The sequence below is a fragment of the Xyrauchen texanus genome, chromosome 26 (assembly GCF_025860055.1).
Source record: "Xyrauchen texanus isolate HMW12.3.18 chromosome 26, RBS_HiC_50CHRs, whole genome shotgun sequence".
NCBI lineage: Eukaryota > Metazoa > Chordata > Actinopteri > Cypriniformes > Catostomidae > Xyrauchen > Xyrauchen texanus.
The window spans coordinates 40,550,612-40,575,735 of NC_068301.1; the positions used below are offsets into that span (position 1 = coordinate 40,550,612).

The following is a 25,124-nucleotide window of genomic DNA, read 5'->3' on the forward strand; positions in this document are numbered from 1 at the left end:
CCTCCAAGACCAAGTTTAAATCTTTCTCCCATAATCTCTTGATCGAAGTTAAAGCTCCATACCCCAGGCTCTGAAATAGCAGGGAGTAATACCTTTTCCAAAAGCAGTAATCACCACTCCCAAAGTGTCTGCCACTTTAGGGGGGGTGTATGCTACTCCCAAAAATAGTACAGAGCAGGTTGCGCAGCTGTAAATTCCTAAAGAATTGAGACCTGGGAATCCCAAAATGTTGAACCATATTTTCAAAGGACCTCAACACTCAACACAATTCTCATAAATGTTACCAAACATATTAACCTCCCTCACAATCCACCCTGTCCAGCAGAAAGGGGACTTATTAATACATAATTTTGGGCTCAGCCATATGTGAAATAACGGGGTGTAACTTCTCTGGTTAGTTTGATAGAAAGGCTTTGCAATGTTGAAATAGGGGCAATAACTTCCTGTTCAATACCAAAACCAGGGAGGGGCTCAGGTGGAAGTGACCAATGAGCCAAATGTCTGAGCCTGAATGCATGATAATAAAAGAAAATTTTGGGTAGACCTAGCCCACATTTGTCAATCGGACTATGTAATTTACTGGATCTTTTTTAAGAATCAGACTGATCCGGGCTTGTGTTATGGTTGGAGGAAGCTTTCCATTCTTTAATAATTCTATATAAACTTCTAGCAAAAGTGGAGCCAGTTCTGTAGCATAAGATCGAAATAATTCAGCGACAAAGCCCCCTGGCCCTAGAGCGTTGCCTGTAGGCAAGGCCTTAATTACCTTGCCAAGCTCCTCCAAGGTTATCTCATAATCAAGAGAATTCCTTTGCTCGGTCATCAGTTAAGAAAGTTCTATTGGTTCCACAAAGTTTTTAATATCCTCATCAGTAGACAAAGATGTGTAACTATAGAGATTAATATTTCATTAAAAGCATTTTTAATATCAATGACTGAGGTAAATATTTCACCACCAGCTAATTTCACTGAGTGTATGGTAGAAATAAACTCTCTCTTTTATAAATATATATAGCCAGAAGTTTCCCTGCCTTGTCCCCTGACTCAAAGTATGACTGTCTTGCCCTGAATAGCCAAAATTACACCTTTTGCAACAAAATTGTTTCAATCGGGTCAATTCCCTTAGGCCATTAGACGACATTTGATGCTTCAGCTCTGCCTCGGCACTTTCAATATTCCCTTCCAATTGCACAAGTTGTGCTTTGGATTTTTTGGTGAATGAGGCATACTGTAAGAACCACCTTAAATGCCTCCCAAGCCATGCCCACAGACAGTGGTGGACGAAGTACACATACCATGTACTTGAGTTAAAGTAAAGATACTCAAGGTAAAATATTACTCAAGGAAAATTAGAAGTGCTGCCTTTAAACATTCACTTGAGTAAAAGTACAAAAGTATTTGCCTTCAAATGTGCTTAAGTATCCAAGTACTATGATTTTTTTATGGCCATAATGTCCTATTATAATTTGTCACAAGACTCTTGCTTAACTCAGTCTACATGAAGACTAATGTCACTCTTGGCACACCAATCTATTAATAAAATGATGTTAATTAGTCAGATATATATATATATATATATTTGAATTGAATAAATTTTTTGTGTGTTTCATTTTGGAGGGAAGGGGACTGTTCCCATAAGTTATAATACATTTACAGTATTTAGTGTATATATTTTTCTCAAGTGTCTATGGTCATAATTATTAACATCCTAATGTTATGATACATTCACATAAACCTGCACAACACCATTAAATATATATATATATATATATATATATATATATATATATATATATATATATATATATATATATATATATATATACACACACACACACACATATATATATACACACACACGCTACGACACACATACATAGAATATATATATATATAGATATATTCTATGTATATATATATATTCTATGTATGTGTGCTGTAGCATACACATACATAGAATATATATATATTCTATGTTATGGGAGCAGCCAATTTCCCTCCAAAATTAAACACAAAAACGTATTAATGCAGTGTTTCTGCTACTCCCCAGAAAAAAAAATGCTATTATATGCAAGTCATTTTAGTGTCAACATAATAAGCAATGTACATTATGCGTCAATATTTACCGATAATTGCTGCAATAATAGCTGCTGCTCTCTGCCCCGCTTAAAATCATTGGCAACCCAATTTGTTTGGAACTATTGAGAGCTACACGAATCACGTGACCGCGCGGCGGCGAGATCACTGTTGCAACCGTCTATGTTCGCAACTCTCATATTTAACGGCTCTGGGGTGCGTTTCCCATACAACGACGTAACTTGCTGCTCCACTACCGTAGTATGATGCACTGTTGAAGAAATCAACTTGCTAGTCACGACTGTTTCCCGAAACCGTATTGTCGCAAATTGGTTGTTCAACCACGTTGGTTAATGATGTCACACATGTGGTGGAGTAAAAACTACTTTTAATTAATCTGTTTGCGATCGAATTAATGCTAGATGTTTTGCTATAAATTACGGACATGTCATCTGAGGACTATCTCATATTTTTCTCAGTTATTTGCTTTATTTCCAGATTCAATCATAGGCTCGTTCTTACGCACTAGAGCACATTCACACATGCGCATTCTTCAAAAACGGTGCTTTAAATCTATTGACAAACTAAAAGACATAAAGGACATTTGTATGTCTTCTAAATAAAAGATACTGATTGTACTGAATGTCATTTTGCTTATTTGGCTCAAGATAATAATTTAAGCCCACATGTTATAATAACAAGAAACTCTGCTTCTAACCACAGGTCGAGAGCTGTTGTTCCAACCACACAATTCTGCGATGCTGTTTGCGAATGTTCGTTGGAACGATGGTTTCGGGAAACACCGACTCGTTGAACTATGATGATAACGACGGAACTTGCGACCATAGTTGGCTAACGATGCTTTTGGGAAACGCACCCCTGGTTTGCGCTTAGTAGATGCCGCCAAGGCAAGTTCAAAACAAAGCGCGCACGCTGTACTGTGATTGGTGGCTCGTTTGAACAGTTACGTTTTTATCCACTCATAAATAAAAAGGAACGACTGATTTTGAAAATGTAGTAGAGTAAAAAGTAAGATATTTGACTTTGAAATGTAGTGGAGTTAAAGTAAAAGTCTCCCCAAATTTAAATACTTAAGTAAAGTACAGATACGCAAAAAAGCTACTTAAGTACAGTAATGAATTACATTTACTTCGTTACTGTCCACCACTGCCCACAGAGGACACTGAGGACCAGCTGGTCTGCATATAGACATTGATTTCAGCCTTTAGCATATTTTGGAATTCAGGATTTTGCAAAAGGGATACATTAATGTGACAACAATATGATTTCTTTTCTCCATATTTGGCAACACCTCTAAACACACCACTCTCAGATCTGAGACTAAAATGTTTCCAGTTGTTTCCAATTGTGCAATAAACAACAGATGAAATGACGGACTTGGATATAAAACAAATTCTAGATTAAATCTTATGGACTGATGGAATTAAATTTATAGTCCCTACCAGATGTGTTCAATAGTCTCAATAAATCTATAAGACCAAGATTTTTACACATTCTTTGAAGCATCAGTGTTGCTCTAGGGGGTTTGCACACTTTTTCTTCACTATTAACAAGGACTGAGTCCATCAAAAGATTAAACTCTCCTCCCAATTTTATATAATGAGGGGTGCCAGTGACTTGCAACATCCATTCAAGATCTATAAAAAAGTCCTGATCATCATCATTAGGTGCATTCATATTAGCCAAAATAAGACTTTGTCCCTGAATTTCAGCTAAAACAATAATGACTCTTCCTAATTTATCTTTACTCAGTTTGAGACATTTGAATTTTATGTGTATACTTATCAGTGTAATGACTCCCCTGATCTTACTCGAGACAGCACTATTAAAAAAATGCCCACCTCATATCTTTCCAAATTTCTCAGCTTCCTGCAGAGAAAGGTGCATTTCTTGAAGAAACGCAAGATCATATTTCTTATGCTTAAGAAGAGAAATAACCTTCCTTTATATGGGGTGCCCCAAACCATTCACATTCCACATGGAGAGAGACTCATATTAACATTTGACATATACCCTGAGACCCTGCGACAACTTTTCCATCAGATTGCTCAAGTCCGATGTTTCTATAAAAATGTTGTGAGACAGAATTAGACAGCAAAAGATAATCAATAAAACAAACTCCAGCCAATAGGCGGAATAAACACAAAGAGCTTGTAGGTTTATCCATAAAACAGTCCTGAAGGTGTGTTACTCTACAAAATAAACTCCAGCTCAAAAAAGTGTGCAGATTCTTCAAACAGTCAAGCAAATGTTCAGTGTGCGGGTCCACTCGGCTGCGACATGAGTGCAAGCAAATTACTTAATCACTCCATTGACTTTATGGAGGACATCGCTTGATGAGGGCATGTGAATGTTTTATGACCATCCTTAGCATCTATTCTCAATTTGGCTGGGAATATCAGGACAAAAGCGATCTTCCATTGATGTAAAAGTTTGCATTCAAATCAAATCAATCAAATCACTTTATTGTCACACGACCATATACACAATTGCAACTGTGGGTGAAAGTCTTGTGTGCAGTTCCGAGCAACATAGCAGTCATGACAGTGACGAGACATATACCAATTTACAATAAACAACATATTTACACAACACAATTTACATATCAAATGTACACATAATTACACAACACAATAATAATATACACACAATATAGAATACATATACAATGAAAATAAAATAAAAATATAAAGTGTATTAAAAAAAAAGTTCTGATGTATATTTTTCGTGAGAGATCAAGTGTTCAAAAGTCTGATTGCTTGGGGCAAGAAGCTGTCATGTAGTCTGATGGTGCGGGTCCTGATGCTGCGATACCGCCTGCCTGATGGTAGCACTTAGAGCAGCCCATGGCTCGGGTGGTTGGAGTCTCTGATGATCCTCCGAGCTTTTTTCACACACCGCCTGGTATATATGTCGTGGAGGGAGGGAAGCTCACCTCCGATGATGTGTCTGGCAGTTCGCACCACCCTTTGCAGGGCTTTGCGGTTGTGGGCAGTGTTATTGCCATACCAGGTGGTGATGCAGCCAGTCAGGATGCTCTCTACAGTGCTGGTGTAGAACCGTATGAGGATATGGTGGTTCATTCCAAACTTCCTCAGCCGTCTCAGGAAGAAGAGGCGCTGGTGTGCCTTCTTCACAACGGCCTCAGTGTGGATGGACCATGTGAGTTCCCCATTGATGTGGACACAGAGGAACTTGAAACTGCTGACTCTCCACCGGTGCTCCATTAATGGTGATGGGGCTGTGTTCTCTGTCTTTCCTCCTGAAGTCCACTACAAGCTCCTTGGTCTTACTGACGTTGAAGGAGAGGTTGTGCTCCTAATACCAGCATGTCAGAGTGTGCACCTCCTCTCTGTAGGCTGTTTCATCATTGTCAGTGATCAGACTTACCACCGTCGTATCGTCAGCAAACTTAATGATGGCATTGGAGCTATGTGTTGCCACACAGTCATGTGTGTACAGGGAATACAGGAGTGGGCTGAGAAGTTTTGAGGGTCAGTGATGAGGAGATGTTGCTGCCCATTCTAACCACCTGACATCTGCCTGGCCGGAAGCCCAGGATCCAGCTGCACAGCAAGCTGTTTAAGCCCAGAGCCCGGAGTTTCACATCAAGCTTGGAGGGCACTATGGTGTTGAATGCTGAGCTGTAGTCTAACATTCTCACATATGTGTTCATTTTTTCCAGGTGGGAGAGAGCAGTGTGTATTGTAGATGCAATGGCATCATCAGTGGAGCGGTTGTTGCGGTAGGCAAACTGCAATGGGTCCAGTGAGGTGGGAAGCACAGAGCAGATGTAATCTCTAATTAGCCTCTCAAAGCATTTGCTAATGATGGGGGTCAGAGGAACAGGACGCCAGTCATTTAAACAAGTGATTTTTGATTGCTTTGGTACAGGCACAATGGTGGACGTTTTGAAGCATGTGGGGACTACAGACAAGGAGAGGGACAGGTTGAAAATGTCTGTAAAAACACCAGCCACACATGACGTTGCCCAGAATGCCGTCACAATGAACGTGGGCTGAGGGTGCACGGTATCCTGCTCACTTATACTCCCATACAGTTCCTTGAGTGCCCGGTCTGTGTCGGCTTGTGGGGGGATGTACACAGCAGTGATAATGACTGCGGTGAATTCCCTTGGTAGCCAGAATGGTCGACACAGAAGCATGAGAAATTCCCAATCAGGAGAGCAGAAAGACTTAAAAAAATCTACGTTCCTCTGATCACACATGTTTTGCTCTGTCCGCTCAGTGCACGGAGAACCCCGCGTGTTCGATTGCTGAGTCTGGAATCTCCGCAGACATCCAAGTTTCTGTAAGGCAGATAATGCAGCAGTCCCTCGTCTCTCGTTGGAGCTCAACTCGCAGAGCTTGTTGTCCAGAGACTGAACGTTTGCCAGTAGAATACTGGGTAGCGGGGGACGATATGCACGACGGCTTACCCTGATGAGAACGACGGCTCTTTTTCCCCTTTTCCTTCTCCATTTCCGCAGCCGGGCTGCCCAGACAAAGGGCTCCGATGGCGTGTTTGTAAACAGCGGGTCGGCATTGAGAAATTTGAAGTCCAGTTTTCGGATTATCAAAGGTAATTATTAACTATTAAAATCAATAGAACATTGATTAGAATCACTTAAATGTGTTTTTAAATCTCCTTAAAGTATAACAAAGTTTATTGATGTAGTAATATAAATTAATAATCACTATAATGCAGTCAATAAACTTCTAACTTCCAACTACAAACTAATAAGTAACATTATTAGATATGGCAACACAATAAGCCTATAATTCATGAGAGGTAGTTATTGTTTGTGTGTGTGTGTGTGTGTGTGTGTGTGTGTGTGTAAGGAGTGAAGTGCACAAAATGGCGGACGTGGTTCTCGTGGATAGTACGTCATGTGAGGTTTCCGGCCAGAGAATATGGCCACGAATGTGAGTGGGGAGAGGCTGGTTAATGGTGTCTGCTCATTTAGCGTGTGTCTCCACTTGTATGATAACTTGGAGACAAAGTTGAGCTTTATCGCCAAGTTATCTACTAGCCAAATGTGTGTGGGTATGTTTGCGTGTGTGTGCAGTTAGCACAAGAGAGAGAAGAGTGATCGCACAGAAGCTGGTTTCTGCGATCATGGGGGGAAAAGGCAACTGTTAGTTTATCACTCAGAAATGCGGTGAACGGCTCGTAAACTGTCCGACGGTCTTTGGTTCAATAATGGATAAACTCTCCATTAGAATAAATGGTCTCACCCACGATGGCGGAAATACACAACAGTCCAACGTGGTTGGATTACAACAGAGCAAATCTCAACTCATCTAGTGAGATGGAGATTGTATGGCCAAAGTTGCAAGTCGCACGTTACTTGCTTGTGCAACGAGGCTATACCTGAGAGCAGCAGAGCTGCATCTAGACATTACACGTAATGCCACTGGAAACAATGCCCAGACAGATCTTGGAGGTTATTCTACACCCAGTGACGTCATGGTTGAGTGCGTGTTCTGTCATGCGCCTCAACCATTAGGATTTGAGAGTTCATTTCATGGGATACTGTTGCTCCCCAGTACTTACATACAACCAAGATTTGGTGATATAAATAAATAAATGTCAAATGTAATATGTAATATATGTGATAAAATGTAAATCTGACAACAGTGAAAATAGTCCAGACTAACAAATGCTATGAATTTAAAAGATTGATAATCATGTATCCAGCTGTAGCTCAAGTTAAGCTGGTGCCACACTGGCAGACTCAAAACAACTTGTTTTGGCCAAAGGGTGTGACACATAAAAACAGACTGTCATGCTTTCTGATTTCATTAGTCATTTTTGTAGGGAAAAATGCAGGGAAAGAAACGCTTTGTGACAGAACCACTATGGATTACAATCAATGTTTATGATGATAGACAGCTGAGTGCGATTAAGACGTTCAGATCAGCTTGACATCTTGTCAGTTCTTCAGTAAAAGAACCTCATTGGTCACTTGAAGAGACTTCACTTGGACCTTTTTTCCATTGCTGGAACCATCAACACAGCAGGGAGTCCCAGTGGCAGACCCTAATGTCCGCTTCATTAGTCATTAACAGATGCAACAATAACATTCTAATGAAATTGGATACTTAGTTGCTGCATTTCTGTCTGGTTCAGAATAGATGGCACTGCCTGATCTTTCAGTAAAAGTTTCTTTGCAAAGCCTGCATCGTATTGTGATTTGTGCTGCTCAAACATACTGTATAATGAAGCACTGACATGATCAGGAACTTTGTTAAAAGTTAACAAAGGTAGCGTGCTTCTGATTTTGAGTTTGGGTTGAGTCCAGCCTTATGGAGGTCACCCAGCACCTTCCGGAGTCACAGGAGGTGGTCATAGTGAATCATGACATCATCTAGGTAAGCTGCTGCATACTGTTGGTGAGGTCTTAAGATGATGTTCATCATCTGCTGAAATGTGGCAGGTGCCCTATGCAGCCAAACAATAGGGCATAGCACTGCCAGAATCCAGTACGGTTTCTAAAGGACTTTTTTTTTGTGCTGGAGTAAGGCCCCGTGTTCACCTGGTATAAAGATCCATCTCAGGTGATCCAATCACATGTAGACAGGTGAGACACATTGCTGTTTACACCTGGTCACTTAAATGTGTTTCCTGTGACCATTTGTGTTTGGATTTGGAGTGGAGGGTCTCTGCTTCATGATGACATACATCAATCACTCTGTCAGCATGTTACTGGATGATAATAAAGCACAACAAAGTCAGAAAAGTCAAAGAAAGCACGAAAAAATTGCACACTGTTTCTCCCAGATGTGATTGAAATTTACTCCAAGCACAAATGCAATGTCAAGCAGAATTATCCGTTATTTTAGTGGATTGCCTGAAAGTGCATCAGGTTTTCATGCTTGTCATCTGTGTTGATATCAGACACACTAAAGAAGATACATGAAGCTCTTGTAATTGTGTACGTATCCAACTTTTTTAATTTTCCGATCGGATGGTTATTTCCTTTTAAAGATGCTCGTTACCAGCAAACTTTAAATTGTTGTTTTAGTGCAGCAGTTGATTGACAGGTGAGGGGTGGCACTTCACTGCTGCTGTGACACATACAGAACAGATTAGCGTATGTGGTTTTTGTGATCCGATCACAAAATTGTTTAGACCCCGTTTAACATCTTAATACCAGGTGGAAACAGGGTCTAAGGTGCACCTGGCAGTTCTGCTTTGTCAGGTTCAGCGTTAACATAAAATTGAACTTCCCTTGACGGTAGATGAGCTTGTTGACCCGGGACATGGGGTATCCATCAAACTTTGAGATATCATTTAGTTTCCTAAAAACTGGTATGTTCCATTTGGTTTTTAACCATTACAATAGGGTCAAGGGATTTTGGACTCTTCTATGACCCCCATCTGCAGCTTTATCTGTATCTTGTCCTCGATAGCCTGACTGCAAGCCTCAGAATTCTGTAGGGCCACTGCCTGATTATGGCCCCAGATGGCATGAGGATCTGATGTTCAGTGATGGAGGTCCATCCTGGCTCTTAAGTAAACACATCTTCATGCAAGGTGCAGCCGACCAGCCATACCTTTTCATCCTGGGGTCCTATTGCTATGCTATAGGTTTTATCTGGCTTGCGCCGCTCTAGGTTGACCCTTTGGGGAAATGACAGAGTCCGCTCCCTATATTCTCTCTCCTGTGTGGCTCGGCCAGCCTTCCTTTTGTTGAGTGGCAAGCTTCTGACAATTTTATCAACCAGGACCTTTTCAGCTACATTCCCAGTGGTGGCCTGCCCCGAGAGAAGCCAGCAGTCAGTGATACGAGCCAGCTTGGATGTCTGGGCTCTAATAGACTCACTGTGTTCAAACACCCAGCTGTGCTGCTCGGACAAGTGACAAGCCAATATGCTCTAAAATCTCTCCTTTCAAAGCCTCATAGTCAGCTGTGGAGTCGGGCAGGAGAGAGTAATAGGTGATCGTTGCCCACTTTTCTTGTACCCAGCCTTCAAACTCCGCAATGATCTTGAATGTTTGGAGGTACGCCTCCACATAATTCTGCTCAGTAACTTTTGTAAGCAAAGAGTGCCCTAAACCTGGAGTAGCTGTTTTCAAATTGAAAAGACAACACAGTTAAATTGAATAATTACCAATAAATGTATCTTAATGTTAAACATTTAGGTGGTTAAATGTGCTGTAAATTATTTTAGCCATTCTGGAACTTCTACCAGAGAAGCCGTTGAATTAGCCACGACCCTCTTTCCAAAACCCCATATTTCAGATACATACACACACACACACACACACACACACACACACTAGAGACTGTTGTCTTGGAGCAGATAGAGTGCAGAGGGTTTCACAGAGCATTTTGCTTTCTGATCCTGTGTGCTTTGTGGGAGCAGGACACTGTATGGGCATTTATACGAGCATATGACTGTATGTGCTGGCCTGTGAACCCGTACAATGATTGACAGGCAGATGGTCTTCTAAATTGGCTAAGCAAAGGATCAGACTGCAGCCCATGGATATCTATTCCCCCACTGTTTACCAAGCCTAGGGCTGTTACAGAGACAGGTGTGATATTTCATTAGTGATATGAAATGTGTTCTCTTCATGTTATTTCATAAAAAAATCACTTTCAGCACCTTTAAGAGGGATACATATTGTTCTCTTGTGTGCAGGGTAAATGTGGTGATAGAGTTGGATTCTTCCCAGCTAATTTTGTGCAGCGAGTGCGCCCAGGTGAGAGAGTCTGGAAGGTGATGCAAGGTGTCCATGGCAACAAAGAGCTGGGTCACATGACTGTTAAAGAGGCTCAGGTAACATTCCTTCTAAATAAACTCATTTTAAATGTTTATCTTTTCTGTGTGTGTTTGGAGGGGGAGGGGGGGTGTTGGGCGGGTCACTTAAGTACATTTAAGTAAATGAAATACTTTTTTTACAGAATTTATTTGTATTGTATATCTTTTCACATTACATCAGATCATTTAATGGCAAAACAAATTCCCTGATTCAATCTACAGTAGTTGACTGTTCTTGTCATCTTTTCAATTGTTTCAATCTTTCACAATAGATATGTGTTGGTAAGAGTGAAGACACAGATGGCTTTCTGAAGGTGAGCAGTGGTAAGAAGAGAGGTCTGGTGCCGAGTGACTCACTGGAGGAGATATAACACACCAGAGAGAGATGCACCGCTCCAGTGCCATTTTATTAATTTCAACATCTCTTAGAAGATGCATTTACCACATAGAAACCTTTGGTAACACATGATTTGTTTAAGCCGGTGCCACACTTGCAGACTCCAATCAACTCGATCTTGGCTGAGGATGCATTGCTGAAATCTTACTCTCTTCAGTGTTGGTATGACACACTTTCCTACTAAGCATGGTGGAGGTGTGACAGATATACTGACTCACCACAATTCTCTCTCTCTGATTCCCTGTCACGTGGAGCTCGCCAAAATAACAAAATGAGTACCGCATGAACATAAGTTATTGTAATAGAGATTTAGAATTTAATTAATGGAGTACCTTTACCTTGTGAATGTGTGTGATTGTGTGTTTATCCCCACCAGGCTTGCCGAAGATTGTGTGTGTCTAAATGCAGCTTTCAGTGAATAAATAATGACTTTCTGTAAAAACTGACTGTAGTGCCTCTGCTTTCTGATTTCATTAGTCAATTTATTGTAGATGAACCACAGAAAAAAATTTTTTTGACAGAATCATAAAGGATTACAATCTGCATTTGTGATGCAGATGAGTGTGATGAAAATATTCAGAACAGCTTTACATCTTGTCAGTTCTTCAGTTAAAAAAGCAGTTCATTGATCACTTGATGAGAACACTAGAGCCTGCCCCGGCGACAGAACAATTTTTTCCAGATGCTGGAACCATTGGCAGACACTAGTGTGCGATTCGCCTCTCTCCTACTGGCTGGCGATTATGTAAATTAAGCTTACACCTGAAAACTGCCTGAAAAATCAGCTAGTGTGGCACCAGCTTTAGGTACTTCGATTCCTACAATTAAATAATTAAATTTGTCCTCTAGCTAGCAGAATTTGACAAAATGTCTCTAAATGTCCATGTTAATTTTTTATTTTTTTTCAGAACATTTGTTTTTCAATGTATTTATTTTTAGGAAAAGTGGTACATCATTGGCATATGTTATTACTAGTGTGGTGTAGTAGAAAACAAATTTGAGAGGGTTGATTCTGGCTATAGACTATTTTTTCCACAGAGTTTTCACAGATAAATAGAGCTATTCTTCTTTTCTAATCACAAAGATGCTACAGCAAAACTGTAACAATTTTCATTAGCATATTAGCATCAATACATGCATTGATAATTACATTAATAAATAGAAATATTAAATATACACCATTATAAACCATGCAAGCTGCATAAAGCAGAATCTTTTATTACATGAATGAACATTGACTTCCACACCTCAATCAATACATGATGTCAAGGACATCTCATCATCATGAAATTTCAAGAGTGACAGCTTCTTACACTTCCCAGCCTTGTACACTTGTTGTACATGTTTCTCTTTCATAGAACTGTCAAGAAATGCCTTCAATACACTGAACACAATTACTAGTCAGAGAGAGAGAGCAAGGAAGATTGAAACAACAGCATTTGACAGGATGGCTCTGCAACTTTAATATGCTTTAACTTCCTGACATTGTACTGAAACCGCCTACTACTTGAGAAATGCAAATTTGCAGTAGTATATACTACTTACAGATTAGTTAAGTAAAAGGGATGCAAGGTTTAATTTTATTTTCTCTTTATTTTTTCCAATTATAATGCAAACACAAAATACAAAAGGCAAAATACAAGCAACAAACAGATCAGCAGATGAACAATGACAAAAGCAAAACAGAGAGAGTGAGAGGAAGCAATTAGTCTAATCCTGTATAAAGAAGTACAGTATAGTCATGGGATTATGTTGATACATAATGGAGGAGGAATCGGTTCTGTAAGCATTGAAGAAATAGGGAACAGGTGTATTTCAAGGATTCTTTGTTAATATGTATGGATGCAGTATTTATTTTCCAGACTGAAGTGCATTAATAACAAATTGAGCCAGTGATGTACTGAAAGTTTTGTCTGTCCAAATGTTAAAGAAAATCTGTTTTGGTCCAGACTTCCAGAAACAATAATTAGTGAAGGTCACTAAATATGATGTAGACATGTTATTTCACAGCTATACACCCAGTTTACTAACTTTACTAACAAAAATTTGTCATCATGAGAAGGTATGGTCTGATAATTTGGGTGCTGCTTTTGTTCATATATTAAGAGCATAGACCGCAAATGTATTTTACATGGTCAAGTCATTTTTAATTGTATAGCTCTTTTCACAACTCATACAGTTTAAAAAACAACAACAACAAGCCCTTATTTCGCATGAATGAATTCATTTGAAATTCAATGTGCATTTGAAAATATGTTTCTTTATCTATCATCTCGAGAGTAATGGAGCACGCTGTAACAGATACTCAGACTCGATGGTAGTGTTAAACCCGGAGGTGTAGTTTATTGAGGAAGAGTGGGGAGCGGGTAAACCTGGGTGATGACTGCTGTGCGCTGGATAGCGGGTGAACCTGGGTGATGACTGCTGTGCGCTGGATAGCGGGTAAACCTGGGTGATGACTGCAGTTCACTGGATAGCGAGTAAACCTGGGTGATGACTGCAGTTCGCTGGATAGCGGGTAAACAGGAACTAGACGAAGGAGCAGTAGAGCTTGGATCAAGAATACGTAGGAGCGTTGGAGAGGAGAACCAGGAAGGTAACGAAGTGTCTACAGGAGGAAGCAGGTAAGAGAGTCTGTGATCGCCGTTGAGACCAGACAAAGAGTGATAGGAGAGTGGGGCTTAAATACTGTGAGGTTGATGAATGTGGGAACGAGCTTCAGGTGCAGCTGATTAGAATTCGGGAGAGGGAGATCGTGGGGTGTGAGTGCTGGGAGTGTCAAGAGGAACTGTGACATTACCCCCCCTCCAGGAGCCGCTCCAGAGGGGCGTGCGACCTGGCGACGAGGGCGCCCATGGCCACGAGGAGCCGGACGATCCGAGTGAGTATCGTGGAAGGCTCTGGGGGCGGAGCCGAGGGAGGCTCGGGAGGCTGGGCCCTGGGAGGCAGAGCCGTGGGAGGCTCAGGAGGCGGAGCCGAGGGAGGCTCCGGAGGCGGAGCCCAGGAAGGCTCTGGGGTTGAAGCCATAGAAGGCTCGAGGGGCGGAGCCGAAGGAGGCTCTGGAGGCGGAGCCCAGGAAGGCTCTGGGGTTGAAGGCATGGAAGGCTCGAGGGGCGGACCCCTGGAAGGCTCGGGAGACGGTGCCGTAGCAGGCTCTGGAGATGGTGCCGTAGCAGGCTCTGGGGACGGTGCCGTAGAAGGCAGAGCCATGGAGGACTCTGGGGGTGGAGCCGTAGAAGGCAGAGCCATGGAGGACTCTGGGGGCGGAGCTGTAGAAGGCAGAGCCATGGAGGACTCTGGGGGCTCAGGGGGCAGAGCCGTGGGAGGCTCAGGAGGCAGAGCAGAGGGAGGCTCAGGAGGCAGAGCCGAGGGAGAATCAGGAGGCGGAGCCGAGGGAGGCGGAACCATGGAAAACTCTGGAGGCTCAGGGGGCGGAGCCGTGGGAGGCTTAAGAGGTAGAGCAGAGGGAGGCTCGGGAGGTGGAGCCGAGGAAGGCTCAGGAGACGGAGCCGAGGAAGGTGGCGCCGTGGGAGGCTTTAGAGGCGGAGGCCTGGAAGGCTCTGGAGGCGGAGCCGATGGAGGTGGCACCATAGGAGGCAGCTAGAGGCGGAGGCCTGGAAGGCTCTGGAGGCGGAGCCGAGGGAGGTTGCACCGTAGGAGGTTCTAGAGGCGGAGGCCTGTAAGGCTCTGGAGGTGGAGCCGAGGGAGGTGGCGCCGTAGGAGGCTTGGGAGGTGGAGCCGTAGGAGGCTCAGGAGGCAGAGCCCTGGGAGGCTCGAGAGGCGGAGCCCTGGGAGGCTCGAGAGGCGGAGCCCGGGGTGGCTCGAGAGACTTGAGAGGCGGAGCCCTGGGTGGCTCAAGAGACTTGAGAGGCGGAGCCTTGGCTGGCTCAAGAGACTTGAGAGGCGGAGCCCTGGGAGCCTCGGGAGGCTCGAGAGGCGGAGCCCTGGAAGGCTCGAGAGGCTTGAGAGGCGGAGCCCTGGAAGGCTCGAGAGGCAGAGCCCTGGAAGGCTCGAGAGACTTGAGAGGCGGAGCCCTGGGAGGCTTGGGAGGAGGAGCCCTGGAAGACTCGAGAGACTTGAGAGGCGGAGCCTGGGAGGCTCGGGAGGAGGAGCCCTGGAAGACTCGAGAGACTTGAGAGGTGGAGCCCTAGAAGGCTCAGGAGGAGGAACCCTGGAAGGCTCGGGAGGAGGAGCCCTGGAAGACTCGGGAGGCTCAAGAGGCGAAGCCTTGGAAGGCTTGGGAGGCGCTGGCTCTTGGACGGTTGAGGCTACAGGCGCTGGCTCTGGGACGGTCGAGGCTACAGGCGCTGGCTCTGGGACAGTCGAGACTACAGGCGCTGGCTCGCTGACCGTGGCAGGCGTAGGCTCTGGCTCGCTGACCGTGGCAGGCGTAGGCTCTGGCTCGCTGACCGTGGCCGCTGCTGGATGCAGCAGTGAATCGGCCACTGGGAACAGGATAGGGTTAGCCCCCCCACAAAATTTATTTAGGCGTGGAGTTACCTTGGGGGACAGGGGCCGTGGAAGGCTTGCAGACAGGGGCCGTGGAAGGCTTGCATACCTCACAGTATTTAAGCCCCACTCTCCTATCACTCTTTGTCTGGTCTCAACGGCGATCACAGACTCTCTTACCTGCTTCCTCCTGGAGACACTTCGTTACCTTCCTGGTTCTCCTCTCCAACGCTCCTACGTATTCTTGATCCAAGCGCTACTGCTCCTTCGTCTAGTTCCTGTTTACCTGCTATCCAGCGAACTGCAGTCATCACCCAGGTTTACCTGCTATCCAGTGAACTGCAGTCATCACCCAGGTTTACCCGCTATCCAGCACACAGCAGTCATCACCCAGGTGCACCCGCTCCCCACTCTTCCTCAATAAACTACACCTCCGTGTTTAACACTACCATCGAGTCTGAGTACGCAGAGGTACTCAACAGGCGGCCCGCGGGCCGCATCCGGCCCGTCGGCATTCATTTTATGGCCCGCGTCATGCAAAAAATTAATGCATTTTTTTTATAATTTGAGCTCAAAGGTTGCGCAAATATTAGACCGTGTGACATATATGTAGGTAGCTATAGCCTACATGTATACCGCAGACGCTTTGGATAATTTGTTGATGAAACATTGACTAAAATTAAGATACAATGTATACAAAAAGAAATTCGCTTTCTCCAAAACAAAACTTTAGTCAAAATGATGTCTGACCCATTCCAAATTTTCTCCGATATATTGGTCACCTTATGATCCTATTTTACTCATCTCATGGGTTCCCTTTTCATATAATCAACATAGATGATATTAAAAAACAACATTTATAAGTTTAAGTTTTTTAACTTATAAGCGTCGCACCGCTCCGCTTTGCTCACATGCTCTGGTGTGTGTCCTATACATGCATTTGCGCGTGCATGTGGCGGAGGGGTGCGATTTTCGAATAATAATCAAATAATTATTAGTGATCTTCGAATGTCATTTTTGCTTGAAGATTTCGTTTTGTATAAATTTTATCTTCATTTTAATCAATGTTTCATCAACAAATTTGCCTGGATTAATAAATAAGAAGAAACTAATAGTAGACAATATCAGGACATGGAGGCGCCAGCGCGTGAACTGGAACGTGTCTCATAAATTATCTGAAACTCAGCGTATAAACTACTTGTCATCTATAGAAATCTTTAAATATCTACTTTTAAACAAAACAATTAAAAACTAAAAGAAATGACCTACTCTCTGCTTGCTAATTCATATGAAGTGTGCATTTCTATATGCGCTGCATCGTCAACTTTATCTTTGCAGCCACTGACATAGAACAAGTTTATTGATAAACAATTCAAATGTTTCATGCATAATCATTACTTTTGCCGGTTCTTTGTGGCAAGCTTTATTTCAGGTGTTGCATGATATCTATGCGTCCAAGTAGCCTATCAGTGCTTCGCCTGTGCTTGATCTGCATTGCTATTTGTACTCGTTGTGAATAAGCAGGCCAAAAGAAGTATTTTTATTTTTTGTCACTTTTACTGACATGCTACCCGACAATAGGATTCCATGAATTATGCTAAGCTAAGCTAGCGGCGGCGCTGCCAGACAATGCATGCACTGAGACAAAAATGCATTTGTAGGGGAGACGGTGAATAACCCCACATTCAAAAAACGGTGGAGTATTCCTTTAAAAGTTAGATGTACTGGGCTAATAGTGGGTATTAGTAGTAGGCTAAGAATAATAACTTTGTAAAGTGACCCTGAGTACAAAAACATGTAAGAAAACATTTAATAAATAATTGAACATTTGATGTAGGCTAGGCCTATAGATATATTATAGGCATAATCAATAAATGTTAAATGTTAAAATATAAAGATAATATATATTTAATGGCCCTCAACATCTGCTCATGAAGGCTATAACAAAAATCGTGAGAAAACTGGGTATGCACCTTTAAGGTTGTGGTGCTATAACGGATGCCGCGAAAATTAAGAGAGCTTATTCGTCGGCGATGAATCATAGCGAAACCCCATCAGTCAACTAAACCTTGTGAACATACTGTATCTTGTGTGTTCGTACTGTACATTAGATATCGATGGCTTCAAAGAAAAGGAAGGTTGACGATGAAAACAGAGTTTTCAACCCTGATTGGCAAATGGAATTCGCCTTTGCGGACATAGGTGGCAAACCAATGTGTCTCATTTGTCAAAAAACAATTGCTGTATTAAAACGAGCTAATTTGCAACGCCACCATGAGCAGCTTCATTCCGATTTCAGCGTTGCATATCCACATAGCAGCTCAGTCAGGAGTCAAAAGGTACAGACATTGCTAGCTGGTTTTAATGCCCAGAGATGCATGTTCCGCGGCATTGTTAAAAGTGCTGACAATATTACCGAGGCCTCATTCAGAATTGCTTGGAATATTGCAAAAGCAAAGAGGCCTGCTACAGAGGGAGAATTTCTCAAAAATACATTTATGGACTGTGCAGAATCACTGTTTTCGGATTTTAAGAACAAGGAAGACATCATCAGGCAAATCTCAAAGCTGCAGTTGTCTGATTCAACAGTGACCAGACGAGTAGAATTGATTTCAGACGATCTCTTTTCACAGTTGCTAACAGACATTGAAAGTTCAGAGTACTTCAGTTTAGCACTGGATGAATCTACTGACAGCACAGATGTTGCACAGCTAGCAGTGTGGGTGCGTTTTCTTAAAGGGGAGAAATTTGTCGAGGAAATGTTGACCTTGCTCCCATTGAAAGGCCAAACCCGTGGAGAGGATATTCACTCCGCACTGATGAATTTTTTTCATGGTCCAGGCAAAAACATAAATTTGAAAAAGCTTGTTTCTGTGACTACTGATGGTGCCCCATCAATGGTTGGGAAGGAAAAGGGATTAATCGCTTTACTTAGAAAAGATTCTGAAATACCAGCCTTCTTCTCATACCACTGCATTCTGCATCAGGAGCAACTGTGCAGCAAGCTCAAACGTGGAGAGCTCAAAATGGCAATGGACACAGTGACACGAACAGTCAATTTTATTCTTGCACATGCTCTGAAACACAGACAGTTCCGTTCCTTGGTCGCAGAGTTTGAAAGCGCATACCCTGACTTGGCAATGCACGCGGAGGTCAGATGGCTTAGTCGTGGAAATGTCCTTGATCGCTTCATGGAATTACTTCCAGTTGTGCTCATATTTTTGAAAGAGAAGGGCCGACATGATTTACTGGCAGCCCTCGAAGATGACACATTCATGCACAATGCAGCTTTTCTGACTGATGTTACGCGACATTTAAATGCACTCAATCGTAAGCTTCAAGGTAAACAAAAGATTCTTCCGATGATGCTGAACGATGTGGCTGCATTTGAAGCTGAAAATTGACTTGTTCAAGCAACAACTTCAGGAAAGAAATTTCACTCACTTTTCTGTTCTGCAGTCACAAGTGACAGAACCTGGCTCATTTTCACCCAGTGCTTACTGTTTATATCTCAGGGAGCTAAAAGACGAGTTTTCCTCCCGATTTGCGGACGTTAAATCCTTCACACCTGTACTGGCATTCACAGAAAATCCATTTGCTTGTGACATACAGGCTACGTCTGTCGCAGTCATGTCAGAACCCTTCAGCGTGGAAAGGGCAGCGTTTGAGGAGCAACTCATAGAGCTGCAGCACAACACCATCTTTAAAGAGAGACATAAAGAAGAGAGCATTGACACATTCTGGACCAAGTGTGTTCTGAAAGACACATTCCCTGCATTAAGTCAGTGTGCTTTAAAAATCTTGACCTGCTTTGGATCTACATATGTGTGTGAAAGTGCTTTCTCTGCAATGGGAATAATAAAGTCAAAGCAACGTTCACGTTTAACTGACAGACATTTGACAGACTGTCTTAGAGCAGCTACCAGTGAGCAACAGGCTGACCTGAAATCACTGGTAAAAAGAATTCACACTCAGAATTCCCACTAGGAACAAGGACTACTTTTTATCAGGGCTTAGAAAGTAGCCTGTATTTTGATTTTCCTCATACATTTCTCATTTTTTGCTTTAATATTGCAAGACAATTGTTATTCCACTTTTTTGTTCCAGATTTTTTTTTTCATGTTCAGTATTACTTTAAATAGGACAAAGACTAGCAAGACAGGTAATAAACTGCATTTCTAAATAAGTAAAACGGTAAATATTGTCATAAATAAAATCTTACGATGCAAGTTCTAATTTGTGGCCCTTCACATTTTATGTGGTTTAAATGTGGCCCCCTTGGCATCTGAACTTGAGTACCCCTGTGTTACAGCATGCTCCATTACTCATTTTCACAGCAGGTTGATGAATGTGGGAACGAGCTTCAGGTGCAGGTGATTAGAATTCGGGAGAGGGAGATCGTGGGGTGTGAGTGCTGGGAGTGTCAAGAGGAACTGTGACAGACGCAAGCATCTCCTCCTTCTTTCTTTATTCTTTATTGTCATTGTACACAAGATACAACGAAATTGCGGAGCTTCTGCATAAGGTGCATGGTACATAAAAAGATAAATAAATAATACATAGTACAAAGTGATGTATTAAAATGTTTAAGCTAGGACAAAGAATAAGAAAAAAGAACATAGAAAGAGTTGCCACAGTTTTGTCAAAATTATATTTTGACAAATACAAGACTACACTAAACTAAAGATATAAAGAGATGGAGATTGCACAGAAATATAATACATAAATACACATATTGTGCTGGGTAAGATGTTAGTACATCCAAGGTGTTCAGTGCATATGTGCATTCAGTGTAATTATAGCTCTGGGAAAAAAGCTGTCCTTGAGTCTATTTGTCCTTGACTTAAAGCATCTGTAGCGCCTACCAGAGGGCAGCAGTTTAAACAGGTGAGAACCAGGGTGAGTGTGGTCTTTTTCAATGTTATTGGCTCTGCTGATGCAGCGGGAGTTGTAAAGGTCCTTCAGGGAGGGAAGAGGGCAACCAATGATCCTCTGCGCGGTGTTAATAATCCACTGTATTCTCTTTCTCTCTGCCTCAGTACAGCTACAGTACCATACTGAGATACAGTTTGTCAGCAGGCTCTCCACTGCAGAGCGATAGAAGGTCTCCAGCAGCTTCTCCTTTAAGTTGTTCCTCTTTAACACTCTCAAGAAGTGAAGGCGCTGCTGTGCCTTCTTGATGATTGCTGTGGTGTTGGCTGACCATTTGAGGTCTGCTGAGATGGTTGTGCCAAGGAATTTGAATGTTTGAACCCTCTCTACGTGGTCTCCATTGATGTAGAGGGGAGCGGGGTCTGCCCTGTGCCTTCTAAAGTCGAGGATGATTTCCTTTGTTTTGGTGGTATTTAGTGTCAGGTTATTGGCTAAACACCACTCTGACAATCTCAGGATCTCATTTCTGTAGGCAGCCTCATCCCCCTTTGAAATTAGTCCCACCACTGTAGTATCATCTACAAATTTGATGATGTTGTTCTGGTGGTGGACTGGGCGGCAGTCATGCGTATACAGAGAGTACAGAATTGGGCTCAACACGCACCCTTGAGGGGAGCCAGTGCTGAGCGTGCGGGTGGAAGAGAAATGAGGACCGATTTTAACAGTCTGAGGACGGTCCGTCAGGAAATTTCTGATCCAATTACAGGTGAGTAAAGGGAAGCCCAGATCTGTGAGTTTGCAGAAGAGGATGTCCGGTATGATAGTATTAAATGCTGAGCTATAATCAATGAAAAGCATCCTCACATAGCTCTCCTGATGTTCCAAATGGCACAGCGCATTATGGAGAGCTATGGCTATTGCATCCTCAGTTGATCTGTTAGCTCTATAAGCAAACTGATGTTCATCAAAAGTGAAGGGGAGGCAGGTTTTCAGATGTTGCAACACCAGCCTCTCAAGGCACTTTGTGATGATCGGTGTAAGGGCAATGGGGCGATAGTCATTGAGGTTATCTGTGGCTAATTTCTTTGGTATGGGGATAATTATGAAGGATTTCAAGCAGGATGGAATTAAATCTTGTGTCAGAGAGAGGTTGAAGAGGTTTGTGAAGACTCCTGAGAGCTGGTTAGCACATCCCTTGAGCACCTTCCCTGGGATGCCATCAGGGCCAGAAGCTTTCAGGGTGTTCACTGTTCTAAGCACCTGCCTCACTTCATGCTCCTGGACAGTGAGTGAGGGGGTACCAGAGTCTGTTGTAGACTGAAGTGGTGTGATATTTTGCAGCTGTGGTTTATCAAAACGAGCAAAGAAGCAGTTCAGTTCCTCTGCTAGTGGAGCCGAGCTGTTTCCATCTACACAGCTGTTGCCTCTGAAGTTTGTTAGGTGCTGGAATCCCTGCCATACCTGTCGTGGTTTACCGTCTGTGAAATGATCTTCTACCTTATTTTTGTAGTCCCTCTTTGCATCCTTAATTCCTCTCTTCAGGTTGGCTCTAGCAGCACTGTAAAGAGCTCTATCACCTGACCTGAAAGCAGCTTTCCGATCTTTGAGGAGCTTATAGACTTGGGTGGTCATCCAAGGCTTCTGGTTGGGAAAAACCCAGATGATTTTATTCACTGTGACATTGTCCATACAGTACTTGATGTAGGCCAGTACCGCCTCAGTGTGAACAGCCAGGTCATGATGTTTAAAGACTTCCCAGTCAGTGTGTAAAAAGCAGTCCTGGAGCTGAGAGAGTGCATTTTCGGGCCAAATAGAAACAGTTTTTGTGAGTGGTGTTTTCCATCTTCTATGGGAGATGTATGCTGGAGTAAGAAGCAGAGAGAGGTGGTCTGGCCAGCCTTCTTGCGAGACTCAGGAAACAACCACATAAGCTTCCTCTACCAAGTATGTTTCTCACTAATGCAAGATCTATGGCTCACAAAATGGACGAACTGAAGCTTTACATTGCCGGGAATCACTATATCCACGATTGTTGCATGACTCCTGCGTGTCATTTACATTGTGTGTATGAACCAAGATCATTTGCCATTGCGCAAATAAAATTTACATTTACATTTATGCATTTGGCAGACGCTTTTATCCAAAGTCTGTTCACCCTATGTTTCCCCTTAAGTTAGTGTTGAAGACTGTTTTCCCTATGTTTCCCCTTTGGTTAGTGTCGAAGTCTGTTTCCCCTATCTTTCTCCTCAGGTTAGTGTTGAAGTCTGTTCCCCCTATCTTTCTCTTCAGGTTAGTGTTGAAGTCTGTTCCCCCTATCTTTCTCCTTAGGTTCGTGTTGAAGTCTGTTTCCCCTATGTTTCCATTTAGGTTAGTGTTGAAGTCTGTCCCCCCTATCTTTCTCCTTAGGTTAGTGTTGAAGTCTGTTCCCCTATGTTTCCATTTAGGTTAGTGTTGAAGTCTGTTCCCCCATCTTTCTCCTTAGGTTAGTGTCAAAGTCTGTTCACCCTATGTTTCCCCTTAAGTTAGTGTTGAAGTCTGTTCCCCTATGTTTCCATTTAGGTTAGTGTTGAAGTCTGTTTCCCCTATCTTTCTCCTCAGGTTAGTGTTGAAGTCTGTTAACCCTATGTTTCCCCTTAGGTTAGTGTTGAAGTCCGTTTCCCCTATGTTTCCCCTATGTTTCCCCTTAGGTTAGTGAAGTCTGTTTCCCATTTGTCAAAGTCTGTTCCCCCTATGTTTAATGTTTAACATCGCTATGGAGAACAATAACTGGGGAAACATAGGACTAACCGGGAACATATGGGGAACATATTTTGACACATTTTAGATGCTAAAATAATACAACAAGATGAAAAAGGAGACACAATAACGTGTCATGGTGATCATGGTGGTATATCTATATTCACTTAAAATTCCCATATGTGGACAGTAAATTGTGACTGGAATATGAAGTATGTAATGTATGGCAAGCCACAAGGTATTTATGTCATAAAATGCAAACCGGACTGGTACCTCTTCGCTGTCACATCGCACAAATCAATGGAACCACGAACCCACAAACGATCTGTACTCAAACCACCTCCTGATGTTGCCTGAGGTTTCACTTTTGGGTCCTTTTAGATGGGTCTGAGACCACTTGGGTTGTTCACATATATGCATTACCCCCCACCAACAACATGTTACATGTACATATAAAAATTAAGCAAACAAATTGTTCAGGATCTTTTTACATGGATTAAATAAGTTGCTTGTTGCTGTGCTTTCTAAGACACATGGCTATAGGACATACCATACCAATACTATTAAAAGAACTACATAAATAAGAATCACATAGCATTTCTGTCAGCATTTGGGACTGCTGTTTCCTTAGTTCTGCCACTAGATGTCATTCCACTCACCTGTGGCCTCTTGATTATGTAATCATCTCCACCTGCACCTCGTTTCCCCCTGTGTATTTAAGCTCTGTCTTTGTTCTCCCTGGTTACTTGGTCTTTGTATGAGATGTCTGCCTGGCTACCTGAGTTCATTGGATTTTTTGAGACCCTGTGAAAAAGTTAGGGTTGTTGTTTAAGTTATTTCAAGCAGTTCTCTTGTTTCTGCCTACTTTTCTCCCCTCGTGGAGTTTTTTTTGTGTTTTTGTCATACCTCCATTTTTAGGAGATTCTTTGTTGAAGTTTTCTGTAATCATCTTTTGTTTATTAAACTATCTTACCTGAGACCTCGTATCCTGTGTTTCGATTGGATCCTACCCCTTTTTTCTGGTGGCTCAGTAGTATTACCGTCTTGCTCTTACACCAGAGACCCGAGTTGTGGGCCGGGTCATGACAGAAAGACCAAGTCACTCATGGATCCAGAAACACTCACCTATAAGGACCTGGTGGCCGTGATGGCTCAGCATGAGGTAGCATACCAACGCCATGAAGCGGTTCTCACCCGTCAGGAGGAGCTGATGGCCGGACACTCTGACCTTCTCGCTGATGTGATGAAATCCATTGGTCAGCTTTTTCACTGGATCCCAGAGAGTTCACCTCCTCCAGCACCGCGTCTGCCTCCCATTGGTGGATCCCAAGTAGTCGCTGAGCCTCAGCTTCTACCCCCTAAGGACATTTCAGGGAATGCCTCTTCATGTGGAGGATTCCTGACTTAGTGTTCCCTGACGTTCGAACTCCAGCCTTCAAGCTTCCCTACTGACCGCTCTAAGATTGCCTACATCATCACTCTCCTGGCAGATAAGGCACTCTCCTGGGCCTCTGCGGTGTGGGAATCTCAGGATGTCTGTTGTGGCACATATGCTCTCTTTGTGGAGGAGTTCAAGCGGGTGTTCGACCATCCAGTGAGTGGCCTGGAGTCTTCAAGGCAACTACTCACCCTTAAGCAGGGATCACGGCGCACGGCAGACTTCGCTATAGAGTTCCGGACCATTGCTTCCGGTAGTGGATGGAACAACGAAGCTCTAATGGCCTGCTTCCAGGGAGGATTGTCCGGACCTATTCTGGACGAGCTAGTTACTAGCGAACCCGCGACTGATCTCGAGTCCTTGA

The 25,124-nt window shown here is 43.0% G+C and overlaps 1 protein-coding gene across 1 annotated transcript in view; it reads left to right on the forward strand.

Moving 5' to 3' along the window:
• The window catches only part of LOC127620171 (SH3 and cysteine-rich domain-containing protein 2-like), a 49,205-nt gene extending 37,510 nt beyond the window's left edge, over nucleotides 1–11,695 (forward strand). Inside the window, exons 10-11 of the mRNA XM_052093291.1 lie at nucleotides 10,749–10,886; nucleotides 11,141–11,695. Of these exons, the coding sequence (XP_051949251.1) occupies nucleotides 10,749–10,886; nucleotides 11,141–11,239 (237 nt within the window). The 3' untranslated portion in view covers nucleotides 11,240–11,695. The remainder of the gene's footprint in view (nucleotides 1–10,748; nucleotides 10,887–11,140) is intronic.
• Nucleotides 11,696–25,124: the final 13,429 nt, after the last annotated feature.